The 21,949-nt window shown below is 38.3% G+C and overlaps 1 protein-coding gene across 1 annotated transcript in view; it reads left to right on the top strand.

Moving 5' to 3' along the window:
• Window positions 1-21,949, top strand: part of LOC122812216 (adhesion G protein-coupled receptor E1-like) — a 1,201,768-nt gene that overhangs the window by 617,470 nt on the left and 562,349 nt on the right. The window contains exon 14 of the mRNA XM_044084558.1: window positions 11,043-11,239. Coding sequence (XP_043940493.1) covers window positions 11,043-11,239 — 197 coding nt within the window. The remainder of the gene's footprint in view (window positions 1-11,042; window positions 11,240-21,949) is intronic.

Here is a 21,949-nt window from a genome sequence, read left to right on the forward strand (position 1 = left end):
TGTATCAGTAATTCATGGCTCTGGGGATCAAGAAGCTGTAGGACAGGCAAAATCTGATGAAGACATGAGTAGGATTAGGGTGGTTTATTAAATCTTCCTTATGGTCTTGGATGTGTTGGCAAATGCTTAACTGGATAAAAAGTAAGATATGTGCTATGAAACATGTCATAGAAGTACAACATCACTGTAAGAAATAATGTGACATCCATCTGGAATTGAACCCTTGACGCTGTGGTTAAAAATATATCTTCAGACAACTGGTTTCTGATAAAACTACACAGAGGATGCTGCACTTGGCTGTATCCAATAGTTAAACAACTGTTACAGTAACTGTTGCCAGTGATTTCCTGTAGTCTGCCTTTACTCTGTATTCCGATAGCACAGCTGGGTTTAAGCAACTTTGTGCAAGGATAACCAGACTACAGTGGGTGATGGCAACAACTGACCACATTTTGCCATAGGACATGAACAGCCATTCACCATCACTCAGTATTGGCGAACTTTGTCAAAGTCCATGCGAGTGCTGAGGGAAAAAAGTGAAGGCTTTATTATGGAATATTTCTGACCCTGTGTGTTGTATGTGATTCTGTATTTTGTTCAGACTAAATGTGTGAAAATGTCAGTTGACAGGCAAATGGTGAAATTGGAGGGGGAGGCAAGCAGAGGGGAGGATACAAGGGAAAGAAAAGAGGAATTTGCAAGAAGGTAGTGGGAGAGAACAATGGCTACCCACTTCTTCACAACATACGTTTAACTGTTGACAGCATTTGCTAAATTTGGAATGTCACCACACTGTGTAGGTGACAACAACAGAATAATGTTGTACAGCTAATTGTACCAAATCAAGCATGTCAAGAGGACACATAGGTGAAGTGGAGAGCTATGTATAGGTTATTATTTATGTATTTATTGTGGGACGTGCCAATTTTTTTTTTTACTTTTTTTACCTTTCAAAGGGAGAACAATGTTGAGGAAGTGGCTTAGGAATATCAGGGTCAGGTAGGAAGGTTAGGTGAGGAAGCAGATGCAGACATACAGGATAAGCAAGACAGACAAGAATGGTGACAGATACAAAAGACTGAGGGATAACATGACTGGGGATAGGTACAGGACATCAGAGGCACAGCTGCATCAAGCCTGATAAGAGTAAGAATCTAGTCCTCACTCAGAACTGCCATCACTGTCCAGTGTCTCAGTTTACTGCGTCAGTGCTTGATGTAGCATAATCTTGATAATGTGACAAAGCACAGCTGATTTGGGCACTAGCCCTGTCAGATATTGACAGGTGACAAAATCACCACCTCCACCCCTACTACTCCTGGAGGATACCAGTGTACCAGTTTCTGGGGCAAAGGTCCTGATGCAGATAGAGCAGGTAGGGCAGAGATTGTAGAGGCAGTGCTGACAGCTTGAGACCCTGAAGTGCTGAGTGTCAATGATGCAACCTGTGGAGGGATGAGGGGGGGCAATCCTCAGTGGTTGGTCTACTTCTCCGTGCTGTATGTCAGTTTTTGTCAGAAGAAATGTATGACAACAGAAATTTTTAAGGCATATAAAATATACCCCCCCAAAAAAATGAGAGTAAGGGGGTGTAGTGACACAATAAAGGGAGAATTAGATCCATGGCATATCACATGAATATGTAATTTCAGAAAATAAACAGTTATAATTATCCAGTCTATATACCTTTGCCACATCCAGGTATGATGGGAAGGTTTTACTCTATTTTACTGTTAATTAATTGTACTGCTATGGTATCATAAATATAATTATTTAGTACAGTATTGCCATATTACATACAATTCCAATAGCTATTAGGCTTACAGTAAGCCCCAGTGCATATGTACCCCATGCTTCTCTGAGGTAAGTTAACCTCTCTTGGTGTACCTCACAGTTTACTGCAATGTCTTCAGCAGCTGTACAACACAGAAGAAGAGGGTCAGTATACTTACACAACTGTGGGATGTCAGCAGTTCTAAACTCATTCTCCCATTGACTAAGGAGGTGTATCTTAGCTCCTTCTTGTGCCTTTTCAGGTCACTATAGTGGTAATGACAATTCACTCCAGCGAGTGAGAACCCAGTTGTACTGGAAACAGCCTTGGCTAGTCTGTTCCAAGCCTCAGTCTTATACTGAGACCCAGTATAGTCCATAGGCTGTAACACTTCATGAGGAGTACCACAAAAATCCTGGACTCCTCAACACCCATTCAGTTCTTCACCTGTTATCTTGGAAATGGATTCTGCCAGTATTAATTCTATATTTAATTTCCTAGTAAACATTTTTATGTCTAATATTGCATTGGCTGTATCACCCTTTCTCACAGGAATAAACGTAAAGCTCTTCTTGAATAAACTAAAATGCCCCTCATTAATGTCAATATCTGCATAGTTAAAAATATGAAAATTCTCCTTAATACATACAACACCTGCTCTATGAATACTGTCCCTTGTAAAATCCTTATATTCACCCATTGGGCTTGTTGGAGTACTAATGCTGGTCCTTTTAATCCCTCTAGAATTTGTGGTACTATCTGCGCCTCCCTTGATATTGAGTTCTCTGTCTCACTGTTACTTGTGCATATGTGGGTCATGTATTGAGATTCCTGATCCTCTCGGATCTCCTTGGGGCTGTGTTCACTTAAGGGACCCTCTCCTATCTTACATTCCTCTCGTTTCCATGATTGTATAATTCATCGTTTGTGATTTCATCACTATTATCATAACTGTTGTAATCATTATTAGAATTGTTGTTCTAGCCCCTTTCACCATCATCCCATTTAAGAAATCCACTTTATATGCCTTCCCTTCTGAATATTCTTTGCTGTCTCTCTCCAATTTCCCTATTTTTCTTTTGTGATTTTTATTACTAATGTTATCAATATCCTTAAATATAAATAAATATCTCCGTTTATGTATATAAACAGTGAATAACAAATCCACCTGTATTTTACTATTTAACATATCAATTTCATCTTTAAGCACATTCAACATTTTATCATTGTTCTTAATAATCACCCTTATTAGGGCAATATCACATTAATTTATTATATTTAGTACATCATGAAAAAATTCAGAACCCTCGTTTATATTATTTGGAAACTTGTTCAACCTCAGCCCTTTAATACATTAATTTAAGAACCAAATGTTCATCAATAAAGTCTTACATTTTAGCATTTTTCTTTAAATTTGTTATACATGCCTCTGTATGAGGCGTACACGTCCATATTCCCTTCATATGTTGTTTCCGTTATTGAAATAGTCTTTTTCAACCATTCATTAAAATCCAAATTTAAATAACTTTCCATTCCCGTGTAATTGTGATAGTTTCCCACAGTCTGGGCCATTTGAGTAGAAGTTATCGGCCGATCTCTTTGATAACTGCTGTAGCCATCTCCACCACCATGTTGAACTCCCTGTGTTCCATTGTTCACTTCCTGGGTTGTGATCATTACTTCTTGGTTCCACTGAAAACACGGACTGGATGCTTGTGAGTCTGTACTGTTAGATTCAGGCTGGGAAAACATTTGTACCAGCCAGGTAAGCTTATCAATTAATGAAATACCTCTTCTCCCTTGTTAAAACACTCCTCAGACACCAGATGCTGCCATTTCAAGTCGCAACCAATAATCCAAATAACAGAAAATGCTGGAGGACTGAAGACTAATAACCACAACACCAATTCCTGCATGAACCACACTGCATCAATAAAGGCAATCCCAATGGAAATGAGCCACCAAACAATATGTTTCAAGTCCAAATAAATATGCCAGAAACACCAAACAGCCGAAACACAAGCAATTTCAATCACACACCACTTTTATTCACAACAAAATTGTGATTGGGCACTTTCATATCCAGAACAAGAAACTTTATCAGAATCTAATTTACAACAAATCCTGTCTGTCTTTTAAAATCACATTCAAGTTTTTATTGGCTTATGGATAATTTTAAAATATTAAATATATATACGCCATCCTTAAATTCCACATCATATTACAATTTATTTATACATAAAATCAAAAACTTGTATCTAATATTATACTTACAGTTATGGTACACACCCCAGAAAACAGTGCAGATGGATAAGAATAAACACTTCACATGTAATCCCACACTATAAACTCAGTGCCATAAAAAATGCTTGCTTCAGCATAAATTCACAATGTACCACAATAATCCACAATAATCCATCATTGTTTTATTCCAAAATATAATATATCCACAAAAAATGTTCAAACGGTGACAAAAGACAGCAGAAAGCAATGCTGCTGTCTGAACCAGGCCTCTTACTCAGCAATCACCGGCTGGGAACAAGAAACACAGACCGGTTTCGCTCTCTGGCATCTTCAGTGTGTTCAAACTGTATCAGCTCTAGTAACAGCAAACATAGATACATCATACCTGTCCCCTGCCAAATCTTGCAAAAACTCTTGGAAATAATTGCCCTCGGCCATAATATCACTGTTAAATATAGAAACAACCAAAAAAAGGAATAATAATGACAGTTCAAAGTACCCGGTCAGCACTCACAAAATGCTTACTTCCAACAGTTATGGTGCATGCTCCAGAAAACAGTGCAGCTGGATAAGAACAAGCACTCTACATGTAATCCAGCACTATAAAAAAATGCTTGATTCAGCATAAGATGCGACTTAAGGATCCGAGAACATGGAATGTGACTTGTATAGAGTGTGGATATAATAAGTAATAGTTATTGTAGTTAGAAGTACAAAAAATGTAAAAGTCTCAGCTATATTTGGGAATAGTAAAGTAACAGTAACAAGTAACAAACTGGCATGAGAGAGCCTTACCAATAATTTCAAATGGAGTAACTGAGAACAGTGGCTTTGATTTCTGTAACACTAGAACAGTCAGTAAAACTAGCAATGCAACAATAGCAATGATTAAAAGTGAGATCATTTGCAAAATTGTAACTGAAATAATAGTTTCATTTAGTCTCTATCTAACTAAAGTTGTAAAATGAGTAGATTCAGAAACAGCTTCTTTCCTCAGGCCATCAGACTATTAAACTTGAGAAGCAGGGCAAGTCAACAGGTAACCTAGTCAGTGGCCACATAGGCTGCAGGAAATATCTTTTTCTTAAAGTGCAATAACTCATTATTAGGCTCTTTCACTTGTGCAATAGCTCACTGAATGCTTATTACTTTTTGTGCAATAACTTGAAATGCGTGCAACATTCCGTGCAATGGACAAAACGGTCTCTAGTCTACCACTGCTTAAAGCCTCTAAGTGCAATATCTACTTTGCAGTACTAAGTGCTGCTATAGATATACAATTGTAATTATGTCCTAGAGCTAATAGGTACAAGTGCAGGAACTGTAGAGCTAATATGTCCAAGTGCAGGAACTGTGGAGCTAATAGGTCCAAGTACAGGAACTATGTAGTTAATATGTCCAAGTGCAGGAACTGTAGAGCTAATAGGTCCAAGTACAGGAACTGTAGAGCTAATAGGTCCAAGTGCAGGAACTGTAGAGCTAATAGGTACAAGTGCAGGAACTGTAGAGCTAATATGTCCAAGTGCAGGAACTGTGGAGCTAATAGGTCCAAGTACAGGAACTATGTAGTTAATATGTCCAAGTGCAGGAACTGTAGAGCTAATAGGTCCAAGTACAGGAACTGTAGAGCTAATAGGTCCAAGTGCAGGAACTGTGGAGCTAATATGTCCAAGTGCAGGAACTGTAGAGCTAATAGGTACAAGTGCAGGAACTATTTAGCTAATATGTCCAAGTGCAGGAACTGTAGAGCTAATATGTCCAAGTGCAGGATCTGTGGAGCTAATATGTCCAAGTGCAGCAACTGTAGAGCTAATACGTCCAAGTGCAGGAACTGTAGAACTAATAGGTCCAAGTGCAGGAACTGTGGAGCTAATATGTCCAAGTGCAGCAACTGTAGAGCTAATAGGTCCAAGTGCAGGAACTGTAGAGCTAATAGGTCCAAGTGCAGGAACTGTAGAACTAATAGGTCCAAGTGCAGGAACTGTGGAGCTAATATGTCCAAGTGCAGCAACTGTAGAGCTAATACGTCCAAGTGCAGGAACTGTAGAACTAATAGGTCCAAGTGCAGGAACTGTGGAGCTAATATGTCCAAGTGCAGCAACTGTAGAGCTAATAGGTCCAAGTGCAGGAACTGTAGAGCTAATAGGTCCAAGTGCAGGAACTGTAGAACTAATAGGTCCAAGTGCAGGAACTGTAGAACTAATAGGTCCAAGTACAGGAACTGTAGAACTAATGGGTCCAAGTGCAGGAACTGTGGAGCTAATATGTCCAAGTGCAGGAACTGTAGAGCTAATAGGTCCAAGTGCAGGAACTGTGGAGCTAATAAGTCCAAGTGCAGGAACTGTGGAGCTAATAGGTCCAAGTGCAGGAACTGTGGAGCTAATAGGTCCAAGTGCAGGAACTGTGGAGCTAATAAGTCCAAGTGCAGGAACTGTAGAACTAATAGGTACAAGTGCAGGAACTGTAGAGCTAATATGTCCAAATGCAGGAACTGTAGAGCTAAGCTAATAGGTCCAAGTGCAGGAACTGTAGAGCTAATAGGTCCAAGTGCAGGAACATCTGTGAGCTAATATGTCCAAGTGCAGGAACTGTAGAGCTAATATGTCCAAGTGCAGGAACTGTAGAACTAATAGGTCCAAGTGCAGGAACTGGGGAGCTAAAATGTCCAAGTGCAGGAACTGTAGAACTAATAGGTCCAAGTGCAGGAACTGTAGAGCTAATAGGTCCAAGTGCAGGAACTGTAGAACTAATAGGTCCAAGTGCAGGAACTGTGGAGCTAATATGTCCAAGTGCAGCAACTGGTGCAGGAACTGTAGAACTAATAGGTCCAAGTGCAGGAACTGTGGAGCTAATATGTCCAAGTGCAGCAACTGTAGAGCTAATAGGTCCAAGTGCAGGAACTGTAGAGCTAATAGGTCCAAGTGCAGGAACTGTAGAACTAATAGGTCCAAGTGCAGGAACTGTAGAACTAATAGGTCCAAGTACAGGAACTGTAGAACTAATGGGTCCAAGTGCAGGAACTGTGGAGCTAATATGTCCAAGTGCAGGAACTGTAGAGCTAATAGGTCCAAGTGCAGGAACTGTGGAGCTAATAAGTCCAAGTGCAGGAACTGTGGAGCTAATAGGTCCAAGTGCAGGAACTGTGGAGCTAATAGGTCCAAGTGCAGGAACTGTGGAGCTAATAAGTCCAAGTGCAGGAACTGTAGAACTAATAGGTACAAGTGCAGGAACTGTAGAGCTAATATGTCCAAATGCAGGAACTGTAGAGCTAATAGATCCAAGTACAGGAACTGTAGAGCTAATAGGTCCAAGTACAGGAACTGCGGAGCTAATAGGTCCAAGTGCAGGAACTGTAGAGCTAATAGGTCCAAGTGCAGGAACTGTGGAGCTAATAGGTCCAAGTGCAGGAAATGTAGAGCTAATATGTCCAAGTGCAGGAAATGTAGAGCTAATATGTCCAAGTGCAGGAACTGTAGAGCTAATAGGTACAAGTGCAGGAACTGTAGAGCTCATAGGTCCAAGTGCAGGAACTATGTAGCTAATATGTCCAAGTGCAGGAACTGTGGAGTTAATATATTCAAGTGCAGGAACTGTAGAGCTAATAGGTCCAAGTGCAGGAACTGTAAATCTAATATGTCCAAGTGCAGGAACTGTAAAGCTAATAGGTGCAAGTGCAGGATCTGTAGAGCTAATAGGTACAAGTGCAGGAATTGTAAAGCTAATAGGTACAAGTGCAGGAATTGTAAAACTAATAGGTCCAAGTGCAGGAACTGTGGAGCTAATATGTCCAAGTGCAGGAACTGTAGAGCTCATAGGTCCAAGTGCAGGAACTGTGGAGCTAATATGTCCAAGTGCAGACACTGTGGAGCTAATAGGTCCAAGTGCAGGAACTGTGGAGCTAATATGTCCAAGTGAAGGAACTGTGGAGCTAATATGTCCAAGTGCAGGAACTACAGAGCTAATAGGTCCAAGTGCAGGAACTGTGGAGCTAATATGTCCAAGTGCAGGAACTGTGGAGCTAATATGTCCAAGTGCAGACACTGTGGAGCTAATAGGTCCAAGTGCAGGAACTGTGGAGCTAATATGTCCAAGTGCAGGAACTGTAGAACTGATAGGTCTAAGTGCAGGAATTGTAAAACAAATAGTTACAATGCAGTAGGAATAGAATAATCTGCATAAAGAGAAAAATATATCAAATAGTGTAATCTAATACTTTCCCATCAGTACTGCAGAATAATAGCTTCAAACACTGTAACAGTACAACAGCTGGCAACAAGTGATAACACAACAGCAACAGTTCAAAAAAGCAATCACTAACAGAGACAAGTTAATTTGGTTTCTGTCTATCTAGCATCAGTAACATTCCTCTCAACTTCTTTGCTCAGGAGTTGTGGACAAATGCAAAAATAATGGGGGAGAGGCAGAGGCTCTATTTTCTCTAATCAACTTGAAAAAATAATGAAACCATGGTGTTTGCATCAACTAAACCAACACAGGAATGAAGAAAGGAGGTTCTGCCAATAGAGATGATTGCAATTAGGGGTACAGAGACTAGGCAAGAGGGGGCTGGAATTTACTAGAGAAAAAATGCAAAGGAACCAAGGTATTGGGATCAAATAATTAGACAGGAAAAGATAATAGAACTGGAAAAGTCCAAGAATTTATTTGGACTGCAGGCTAGAGTTTGCCTTCCCTATCAAGGACTGATATCAGAGTATAGGCATAGAGAAAGAACTAGGGGGATCCTCAGTGAAAGACCAGCACTGGTAGAGTTTTTAGTAGAATTTATAATAAACACTGCTGTTAAAAAGGGATAATTAGAAGGGCAGATACATTTTTGATTGATAACTATAGGAATCAATCAGGGGAGATTAGAAAGGACTGGGAAGAGAGATTGGATAAGTAATTCACAAAGAAACTATGGAGGGTATATGTATTGCTCCCAAATATGCAACAGAGTCCAAAAGATTTAGAGCTATGCTTGGAAGTGTTTGATACTTAGTTTTATACCTCAAGTAGAATTTTTCCTCAGATAGATTTCAAATGTCAGAGGCATGATGGGGAAGAAAGAGTTAATTTCAAACATCTTTTTGAGAGTGCAATAAGTGGATAGACTTTAAAAATTCCCTGCAGATTACGCTGCCAGAAATACTGGCTGAGCAAATTGGTGTAACTAAGGAAATAATTTTTTGAACTGTGATACTGAATTAGAATTGCTTAGACATAGCAAGGCCTTGACAGCCAAAAAGTAATTACTAGAAAATGGAAATCAAAGTCTAAGCCAACTGTACTAGAAGTAGTGAATGTGAATATAGTAAAAGAGATAAAAATAACTGGATATGGGGTCTTCATAAAAGGGGTAGAAGCATATTATGCAAAAGAATGGGAATTGTGAGAACAATACATGCAGAATGTTTTGATGGAGGAATGAGGTTTAATGGAAGGCAGGAATTGAATGAGCTATGTAATATTTTACTGACAATGGATGTACAGATTATAAGTGATCACCACAAAATGGAGAAAAAGGTGCAAAAACAACCAAATAGCAAATCCTCCGCACCTCGATGGTCCTCCATAAAGCAAGTAAACAATTCTCGGGGACAAAACAAGTTTATTGCAGCATGCTGCAATAAACTTGTTTTGTGCTCGAGAATTGTTTACTTGCGTTTTGGAGTACCGTCGAGGTGTGGAGGATTTGTTATTAGATTATAAGTGATGTATAATGTTTGCAAATGGAAATATATCAATATAGTTTGTTTTCATTTACATTAATGTATGCTTGCCTAGACAGAGAGGATAGTAAAACTGATGTTATTTCTGTTATCTTCTACGTGGATGTAGAGGTTGCCTAATTCAATAAAGATGTTTCTTCCTAAAAAAATAAAAAGCAATAAGAATTATGACAGGCTAATGTTTTGTATTACTGACTGTAATACTTATTCATTTAGCAGGAAAACCAAACATTTTATAAGGGACAGGGCAAGAATATAAGGATAAGTCAGGGACAGGTGAGAGGTATGATCAGAAACATTACGTAAAACAGTAGTAGCAGCAGTATTACTTTAGATATTGACAGTAATGAATAATGCCACAAGGTGCAACAATTCAGTATTGCTTGAACAGAAAGAAAATTACCACAGCTAGCAGAAAAACAGTGCTAATTTCAAAGATACAGCTAGATGAAATACAGTTGGGAAGTTAATAAGTTAGAAAGGAAACAGCAATGTCCAATATCTATAACAAGGCACTAATAAAATCAATAGCAATAATACAATTAAGCTGAGACAGCAGTAGAATTGATGTTATTTCTGTTATTTTCTACATGGATGTAGATGCTGCCTTATTTGTTGTGGGACAGGCTCTTGTGCTGGTTACCCAGTAGAAGTAACACTGATTTTTACCAAACGTCACAAAGCTCAGAGCATTTAAAGTCTGAAAGGTTCCACCGCTACAGAAGCTGGCCATTCAAAATGGGCTCTCTAGTCATTCAATGGAACTCAAGTTCCCAACTCCTGGTAGCTATCATGTGGAAGCCTGTGATTTCACCAGGGGCTGGAACACTGCAGACCCAGATCTAGGAAGGCAATGGAGTCCTTGTAGTATGTTGAATCAATAACAGCCCAGATGAGAAAGGGCTCTGCACTCTTCATATCCTCCTCGTCCTCTGTTGCCTCCTTTACCTTCTCTGAATTGTGCCTTGGAGCACTGCCAGCAGCCCACCACTGATATCTGTATCCTGAGCATCCATTTCCCAAAGAAAGACTCAATCAACAACTGCCAAGTGTCCTTTAACATTTCCTAAACCTTATTATGTGGTTGAAATCAGTGATGTTACCGCAAACAGTTATTTTGGTCTAGATGTCCTTTGATAACTGTTCTTGATAAGCTGTATTTATGTTCTGATATTTTAGCAGTATAAACCTGAGAGGATTTTCCTCTTATGTAAAGCAAGGTGGTGCACTATTTTATCTTGACTGCACTGGCTAAATCAATAAACCCTAATGTATCTCTATCTTTCTGCCAGGTACTCCTCCTTTTGCTATGCTGACATCAGTCCATGGGTCTGAAATTGAATCTCTACTCTCTGATGGCTATATTATTGACCAAAACACATCAAGTATGAGATATAACGTGAATTCAAAAGTAGTAATTGCAACAATTTCAAGCAAGTTTAAGTTCAACCTCAAAGATCCAGTCACATTCATATTTCAGAAAAAGGAGGTTTGTATACTGAATGAACATATTAGTTTCTTAGCAGTGGTATTATAAAACATTATCATGCATTGAAAGGCAATGAAATATTTGTTTTACTTTATTTCACCACATTAACATTTTATGCAAAGAATAGGTAAGGGCAAATGCAAAAACACGGGAAGATTAGCACTGATATTGGCACATATGCAAATGTACCACAGTGAACTCAGAACTATCTCAGTGCACAAGTGAGTATCACAGTAGCAAAGGTGCACTAAAGAAACCTGAAAGTAATCAGTAAGTAATGAGAAATCACTGTAAAAGCCTATTGTAAAAAGAAAGTTACATAAAGATTATGACAATTCAAGCATCGTGAGGGTCTTACATACAGATCTATAAAATAATCTGTCCAGTAAGCTTAAGGGCAACTATGGAATATAACTAACTCCATTATTATTAAAAAAGCCAGCTATTCCAATTTAAGCTTCATGGCATTTGTAATACATATTTTTTCAGAGATCTGTCCACAAATGCTGCAGACAACTAAGGATATTTCCATAATTCATTAACTAACAAAATATACTTGCTTTAAAGCTCCATGACCTTTGTAAAAGATTTCTTCAGCAATCTGTTCAGTAAGCTCAGAGACAACTACAAATATCAACATAGGTCATGTACTAATAAAATATGCCTACTTACACTTACAGATTGGAACAGAATCCATAAAATGTCTAATGAAAAAATCAATAAAGATAAAGATAAAAAGCAATCACGGCCACATTGCCACAGACATGAGCATTTTTTTTTGGTGGGAATGGGTCCCACTTTTTTTAAGAATAGAAGGAAAGGTAAAGATAGCAAACGAGGAGGAGAAGGACATCACAGCAGGTTTAGCCGTAGAACAAATAGCGAGACACAAGACAGACAAAGGTTGGAAAAAAGACTCAGAACAAGTAAGTTACACAGATGACACACTGCACAACACGGGCAGTGGAAAGTTATCAAACAGGGTGGGGATGCATACCAGTCATGGTGAAATGCAGAAAAACATATCTACTTATGCGCTATCATATTATGCAATGTAGCAACCTGTGTGGTATTCATACCTGAGTGTGTAGCAACAATGTTACTTGTATGTTGTAGGATAATAAATTAAGATCACTGTACACATTGGATAAATAAACACATATCCAAGTAGTCTGTCAGCAGTGCAACTGTAAGCCAAGCAGCATCACAGATGGGCAAATTAAGGTCTAACAATGCTAGATAACTCTAGCAGAGGACATAACACAGCCTCTGACCATGCATGTTAAAGGCAAACAGCCGAGCACAGTGCCAAACAGCAGTGCTGCAGCAAAGCACTAAAATGTCTGCTAAATACGCAAGTAGTTGTACACACACCAAATGTATAATGGAATACATGTATGTGACATGCATATGCCATGTCAAAGGCAACACACATTTGTAGATGTATATGTATGTCTGTCAGTGGCATATATGAAACATGCATGAAATCAAGGTCAATACACAGACACACATGAATGACATGTAAGAATATTTACAAAAATATAACACCACAGCTTAAAAATATATCAGGTTGTTCACATGGATTTCAAAATGTACACTAGTTTACATACAAGTATAATAACAACAAAGATGTATTATAAGCAGTAGCCAGTGATTTGTGTGCAGATGTTCCACATCGTAAAATGGCACATGTTCATCATGCTAACAACATAATACAAAAGCAATGGTCAATAATTGCAACTATGGCAAACATATCTGTGAATATAACAGGAACATATGTAGGTGGAAGGGAGGTGAACAGCCTGGACCCATATCAGGGAAAAGCACGACAAGGTAATTTGACAACCCAAAATACATTTAAGCAAATGGAAAATATGTCACGTGGGCAGAATGACTTATGATGTCCATAGAAATGGCCGTGTATAAAACACACATACACAGTAATGTGCAATCATGTCACATCAATATGCATATGCAAGCTAAGAATTTCAAGCACATACACATATACTGTCATGCAAATGAAGAATAAACAAATGCAGGTGTATGTCACCCACCCTGCTCATTACTGAGCAGATTGACACTCTTGTGAGTTTCATTACAGCATATCAGCTGTAACTCAGTGTATGCTCACATGGAAAATGTACATTTGTTTGTCAGTATGGGTCTAACTATGTGCAGACACACGTATAATCAGTTAATGTGTACAATTATTTGCAGAAGGTGTGATCTTATGTGAATAAATAATGGATGTGGAAATTTAAGATGCAGCATACATGGCGTAATGTACTGTTACTGAATTACTTATCTATACCACTGTGTAGAGATTCCGCTACATTGCTGTTTGATGCAGTTAGAAAAGGAGGACTACACATAGGTATGACTTACCTGTAAATGATCCCACATGGCATCCATATTGCCAACACAAGGCATACAAAACGACATTAATCCAGTGAGACTACATGACAACTGCTACACAAAACACAAGGGAAATGACATGTCCTTCTGTTGCACATTCATGATATGGCAATACACAATTCCAAGCCATACCACATTGGTAGTGATTGACTATGGATAACATTTGTTGTCTGTCATTTACCCACAGTAAAACACATGTTTACAGGCTAATGCTTGCAGCACTAGCTGCAGATTAACTGCCACAATTCATGGACAGCTGAATGTGAGAAGAAAGTGTAATGTATTAATGTGTACCATGCACACATTGAAACATCATTAAATCTGACATGATGACAACACAGCTACATGGTATGCAAGCACAAGAGTACATATATAGTCCAATCAATTATATGGCAATACGCATGTTAGCAGCATAACACAGTTGGACCATAGTTACAGACCAGAGGGACCAGGCTCATGAGGCTGAAACTCATGAATGACCTTGCGGGCTATCTCCCCGAAAGAATCACACATAACCTATGCTGTATCCTGGAAGAATGTTCCCATTGCGTCCATCATCTGTGTTTAGAACACATTGGTCACAACCTCCCAGATCTCCTCCCGATAATCATCTCTATTCTGGTCCTGGCAGCATCTCCTCCTGTGTGCTGCAGGCATGATGGCTTGGACAGGTGCAGGTCCAGCTTTATCCTCATCATCATCATTATTACTGTCACCATCTGAGGCCTCTGTCAGTGGCCTGGCATGTCCACATCTTTGGGGTCTGATAGACACACATCCATGAGTCCCATGTTCTGTAAAGATGAATTGCAAAACACATCAGAAATGAAAAGTAAATGTCTATCATGCAGAACATTCCCATGAAGATCATAGCTGACCTTAATATGAAATGGATGTGCATATCTGCAATATAACAACACACTATCCACTGGTGAGTAAAGTAGAAGTTAAGAAAAAATAGAAGTTAAAGTTATGGAGTGCCTGCGAAGTGAAGGATTTGGTGTAGAAGGTCTAACACAGATTACATTACAGCATGATAGAGTTAGTCCCCAAAGTAAGGATAAACAGGAAGATCAGGAAACATCTGAAGAAGAAATATGGACATTGGAAAGAAAAAGAGATTTAATATGATGTAATTTTTTGCAAAGTAGAAAGCAAAATTAACCAATACAAAAACAGCAGCACCAAAGATATTTGAAGAGAAATGCAGGCAAAGGAATCCAGACATGGAAAACTTTACAATACAAAAAAATAAGAAGACAAAGAGGAAAAGTACAAATGGATTAGTAATGGAGAAGTTAAAGAAATAGAAACCGAGGTTATGCAGTACCTGCAAAGGGAATGATTCTGTGTAGAAAATCAAATGCAGAAAGCACCACAACAGGATAGATCAATGGATATCCAAATTAAGAGGAAACCAGTGGAACAAGAAGCAATTGGTCAGGTGCTATAAGATATTTTGGAGCCTTCCACAAGAAACCAGTATAAATGTTCACTTGAAGCTAGACAGCAAGGGAAGGAACAGGAAACTGGAAACTCTGATGCAGTCAATGTTGAGGAGTGATAGACCAGTGAGTTCCCATATGACAGAGCAACAGCTGGCACAGGATGTAATTGAAGAGAAGGTGCTACAGGAAGATGCTTTAGAACTTTCTATAGAATGCCCACAGTAAATGTAAAACAAGGAATGTGCCCTCAGTTTGGAAGAAAATGAACTAAGAGAAGAGTTGCTTAATTTAATAGACATGAATAGATATATTAAGATCAATGAGAGAAATAGACTGCAGAAGGTCTATAAAACCCAAAAAGTCAGAAGTCTGATAAAACAAATGAATGCAGTAATTACGACTGTCCACAGAGATCCATGTGATATAACAGAAGTAAAGAGGATATATTACTGTGCTGCTAAATTAATAACGGATAAAGTTCTACCACAAGAACACAGGGTAGTGAGGGAAAGGAAGGGGAGAAATCAAATGCCATCATGGAAGTAGTGAACAGAGAAAACTATAAAGCAATTAAGATAAGACGTGTCACTGTTAGAAGACTATAATGGGGTGAATAGACCAACAAAAATACTAAGAAGGATGGATGTGATAAAAGCAATGTGCAGTATTAGAACAGACCAGGAACTATCATGCACTATCAAAAATAACAAACTAAAAATTTCAGCACAGGCAGAAAAACTTAGAAGATACACAGATAAATATAAAGCAAAAGTACAAAATAAGCAAATTATTGATGATGCAAAAAAGTTTTATAGAGAATTGGGAAACAAGGTAAAAGGAATTGAAAGACTGCCAAAAAAAAGAGGAAATATATACATTTTGAAGAAGTATCTATGAGGATCCTGTGGAACATAACAAAGATGCTAAATGGATAGAAGAAGTAAAAGAAAGAATAAGAAGTTTAAAGGTGCAGGATGTGAAATGGGCAGAAGTAACAGCTAATGAGATTAAAACAAAGTTAAGAAAAGCTTCTAAGTGGAAAACACCAGGCCCAGATGCAGTATCTAACCTTTGGTTAAAACTATTAACATCTTTGCACGAATATTTAGCCATGAGTAAGAGCTATTTATATGCTCAACCTGAACAGACACCAACCTGGCTAGCAACAGGTAAAACAATGCTCCCACTTAAGAGTGTACCTGCAAGCTACCCTAAAAATTATAGACCAATAACTTGCCTTCCGACGACGTATAAACTATACATGGAAATTGATGCTGACAGAGTTTATAGTCATTTAGAAGAAAACTCAATTATGGGAATAGAATAAATGGGCAATAAAAGAAAGTCATATGGAACAAAGGATCATTTGTTGTTAAATAAAGTTATAGTGGAGAACTATAAAAAGGATAAGAATCTAAGTACGGCATGGATTGACTACAAAAAAGCATTTGATAGTATCCCACATTCATGGATAAAAGAGTGCTTAAAAATGTATAAGATACACCCTACACTGATCAACTACACTACAGTGAATATAAAAGAGTCGCAGACCACTACGCAATTAAGCCATGATAAAGGGCAAATTATTATCCCAGGGATAAAAATTCAAAGGGGGATATTCGAGAGTGACTCTCTGTCACCGTTACTATTCTGCCTTGCCCTTAACCCATTAAGATGTTTACTTAACAGCTTAGGCCATGGCTACAATTTGGCTTCTAGAAAACAACAAAGTGTAAAGACTTGTCATCTTCTCTTTGTAGATGATTTAAAACTGTATAGTTCATCAGATGAGCAAGTGAAAGCACAGCTGCAGGTTGTTAAAACTTTTTTAAGATGATATAAGAATGCTATTTGGTCTTGATAAGTGTGCAAAAGCAGCCTGTAAAGCAGGAACAATGCAGCAGCAGGAAAAGATCAGTTTGGGACAAGAATGTGATATAAAAGAGCTTGAGCAAGAGGGAGTGTGTAAATACTTAGGAACTGATGAAGTGTCAGCAATAAAACATGAACAAATGTGAATATAACTCAGTAAGGAGTACTTTAATTAATCCTGAAAACAGCATTGACATCTAGGAACAAATTCCAAGTGATAAACCAATTTGCTCTTCCTGTCCTAACTTACAGTTGTGGAATGATTGACTGGCCCCAAAATGTGTTGGATAGATTAGACAGGAAAACAAGAAGGATGCTTCATGCTCACCAAATGATTTATAAAAATCAGTGTATAGAAAGATTATATATTCCCCGTTCCAAAAGAGGAATGGGCCTCGTTGAAATTGATTACATGTATAGATCTGCAATCGGGGGACTCTGCACATGTCTGCTGACTTCACAAGACCAAAACATAGTGAAAGTTTTGAAACATGAGGGGAATAAATCTAAGATGACTTCTCTGCTTAATATAGCAGAAGCATATCGGCATCCAGCAAGAATGGAACTCAAACCAGAAGTAGATAAAAATCAGGCAACAACTGAATATGCCAAAAAGCAAAAGAAAGATTATAAGGTGAAGGACCAGGTGAGAAGGCAAGAAATGTGGAAAAAGCATAAATATAGTTGCAAGTATTGAAAACATCTGGAAGAACCTCATGTTGATCAGGAATAAATGCAGGAATGGTTAAAGAGAGGCGAATTCAAACCAAGAGAAGAAAGGTTACTACTGGCAGCCCAAGTGGGCTACTTACATGTTGGTTGACAAAGTCCAATGAACATTTGGGGGAAACAGACAAATGGAGGTAAATTGGAAACAGTCATACACCTTGTTGCTGGTTGTGACATACTAATGGCAGAAGGACTATATACTGAAAGGCATAGTAATGTGGCAAGACTGTTGCAGTCAGGGTTGTGCAAACATTATGGTATTGAAGTGGCTAAAAAACACTGGAAACATGAGCCACAAAGCATCATGGAAAATGATGAAATTTATATCACATGGGATCACCCATTACCAACAGTTCAAAAGATAGATGCTAGAAAACCAGATATAGTGGTCCAAGAAAAGAAGACAAAAGTAGCAGTGATCATTGAAATCACCACACTCAGTGACTACAGTGTCTTGCATACAGAAAGACACAAAGTCATAAAATATTAGGATCGGCAGGCAGATATAAGAGCAATGTGGAAGAAAAATACCCAGACAGTTCTAATAATAGTAGTAGAAGCAATGGATCTTATAAAAAAGAATCTACAATTGTATTTAGATATGTTACCAATCTTTGCATCCCCATACGAATTGCAGAAGGAGTCCTTACTGGGCACATTGCGGGTACTGCAAAGAGCACTTTTAGCTGACATCAAAGATTGAAACAATACTAATTTCATGAACATTAATCATACTTTGACTTAGGAATGGGGTCCATTCCCATCATGGTATTAGAAACCCAAAGAACTTGGAGAAATTAAAAAAGTGAGTTATGCAAATATAAATATAAAGCTGAAGGTATAAGAACATACAACACACTTCTTATTTAAAACACAGTTCAGTTTTAAATGGTGAAAACGTTAGCAAGTAGCAGAATTATAATTAACACAATTGCTGCTAGTGACTGGTTCATGATGCACATAGCACATTTCCTATGTCACTTTATCTATAGTTAAAGACATGAACAATAACAGAACATGTCAGGGAGAATGTATCCATCACCAGAGTGAGCAGTACAAACAACGACATGCAATGGCATGTATAACACATTTACCAGTGGGAATCATGACGTCACCTGAACATTTGAATACTGGCCAGTATGAAGCATGGCAAACATATGCAAATCAAGAATATATAACATATCCTGACATTTGAATGGAAGCATGCCTTACACTGCTTCATGCCACATTAACATGAATGAAGTTTGAAAAAAAAAACATGGCTTATAAATCTCAGCATATCAGCATTTTGGTTAACTGTACTGTTTAACAATGTAGTCTGCATTAGTAAACAGTTCATATGAATTTATGGAAGAAAGTCATCATTCCCTTTTATTTTCCCTTCATGCGTTCCCTGAACAGATGTGTCTGTGTATGAATGTTAATGAGAGGTTCAGCTGAAAATTTTCCCTCCATTCACAACCTGATAGCTCAAAGAAAATACTGTATACCATAGTCCACACAACCATCACTATGGAACAGCTCTACAGTGCCCTTTCTAAGGCAAAGTACACTGCATCAATGAGCCCAATAACATCCAGGGATGCTTACTACACAGTATGAAACATGACTTCTCTGGTCCACTTGAGTCACTTTTCAACTGTAGCCTACATCTACAGTCAGGTTTTTGTGCCTAAATAATGGAAAATGCCTACAGTCATTCCCCAGCACAAAAGATTTCAAAACACTGATCAGGGAAAATACAGGCCCATAAGTCTGACTAACCTTATATGTAACCCCATGTAAAGCTTCATCATGGACATGATAAATGAGGCTATAGATAACATATAAACACTGACCCTATCAGAGTTCTCCTTTGTTAAAGGAGGGTCATGCCTATTAGATGTGGTAGACTCTATTGAGAGTGTCAATAAAGCAATGTATTTGGCTAAGACTGGGCACACAGCTTACCTCGACCTGGCCAATCATTTTGATACAGTACACAACTCAGGCATTATAGACAAGCTCATTAAGTTAAGTATAAACCAGTTTATCCCCTGCTGGGTAGCCAAATGGCTCACTGACAGGACTTAGGAGGTCAAAACAGGAGAGGTCACATCCACCAAGTGCTCAGTCACTAGCAGAGTCCCACATGCCTCACTACTGGGGCCACTGCTTTTTGGCATCTATTTATCTGAAGTGGAAGCAAACAGTGAAGGTTTCTGGCTGGCCAACTTTGCAGATGATTGCAAGCTGGTGGTTATCATTGACTCCCATGCAGACACAAGCATTCTTCAAGAAGGCCTAACTATGACTAACAAATGGTGACAAAGCCATGGTCTTAAAATCAGTTATAAGAATTGCATAACTGTACTCTTTGGAAAGTCAACAATCATGGATAATTAAGATAATATGATCCCAGCAGTCAATCCAGTGGTCAGAAATTTGTGTATGCATGTAGACAGTTACAGTAGCCTTACCTTCGACCACCATGTGGCGACAGTGGTGAGGAAATCCTTTTGTGTTGCAAATGTTATAAGTAAGGGTATGGTAGCTAGGTCCAAAAAGGTCATTATCACACTGTAGTCTGCCCTTATCACAACAATTGTAGAGGACAATACTCCCTTCAGTATGTACCTGACTAGGCATATGCAGAAAATATAACTACCTCAGAGTTTAAATATGCAAAGAATACAAGGTGTAACAAACCTGCCTTACGTAGATGACCTTAAGACATTTTCCTCTACTCAGTCTGATATACATTTTTGATGGGTAATGTTATGACTGTATATAAGGCATCTGCAAACACCCCAGTCATGAATCTCCTGTTCATTCATAACACAAACAATACCAGAAATACAAGGTCTAAGGACCAGAATTTTGTCTGTGACTTAAACAGAACATGCTGGAGATATAGAAATGTGTTCCACAGACTGCACACCTATGAACAGGATTCAAATCCATGTGAAACTGATTTTGTATATTACACAGTTTAAGCACAACCTAGACCAATGAATAGGTGATTTGGGACTGCCACACATTTGCATTATGGACAGAGGTGCCTTATAAATGCTTGACCCTCAATGTGCTATTTGTAAACAAAACACCATTGTTTTTTCATGAAAACTTGTCTAGCCTTAGAAAGGCCTACCTGAGTCATTAGCACAGTAAAAATCTATGAATGTAGAAATCTGTAAATTGTGTGTCTGCATTTAATGATTCATATGAACAGCAACCAAATGTCATTGTAAAATGAGGAGAAAGTGAGATGACAATATTATGAAAACTAGCCAGGCCATATGGTAAACATCCGAGTCAGGCAGTTTGATAATTGTCTGAAGACACATATATACACATAATATAATGAGTACAACAGTAACAAACATTTTAAAAGTTCAGTTACCAAAACCTGTGACACATGCCAATCTAATATATGCTGCACTAATAATATTGTATCTGTACAACTGTATGCATTACCTGCTTACAGTTAAAATGAAAACATTCTGACAATGCTTGCTGATTATGAGCTGTTGTAAAGAAATGTCTATCTGCACAAGTGTCAGCAAACCTATGCTACAAGTGTGTTGCAACAAAACCCCCAAAATATTGTAGGCAAATGCAATTGGCAGATGCAATGCCAATGCTGAACTGAAGGGCATACCACAAAGTCTGCAAACAACAGTGCAAACACTTACAAAACAGACACCTATTCACTTGGTCACTAAGAAACACAGCCATACATACAAGTTTGCCAAATCATACATTATAAGCTGCAGTTAAAGCACTAAGCCTTGTAGGCAAAACAACCACGCAAAACATGTGGTGTAACTATGGAAACCTGTGGATTCTGACATTATCCATATGTACCATGGTCTTTGGATGTTTTGGATATGGATATGTTATGGATATGTCTTCATTGATGTTTCTTAACCATAGTTTTAATGCTGTGTTCTGTTACTTTTATGTTCATTGTTTGTTCTTAGCAAAAGTCTTATAAGTACTCTCTCTATATACAAGGGATCCATACTGTCAGTGGCATGCTTACAGAACCTGTGGCATTCTATGCTTTCTGTAAGTTGTTCAATTGTTAGCTTGTGCATTATTTTCATATGCAATGCATGCAGAGTCCTGTGGCATGATGCTGTTATCTTTGGACCTTCATTAGTTCTCAATGACAGGACCAAATTATATGAAAGAATTTAAAATGAAAAGTTTATACAACCTTCCTATTTGCCTCGATTAAAATATTTTGTAGGGACAGTAGAAA

The sequence above is a fragment of the Protopterus annectens genome, chromosome 9.part0 (assembly GCF_019279795.1).
Source record: "Protopterus annectens isolate FY-2018-M chromosome 9.part0, PAN1.0, whole genome shotgun sequence".
NCBI lineage: Eukaryota > Metazoa > Chordata > Ceratodontiformes > Protopteridae > Protopterus > Protopterus annectens.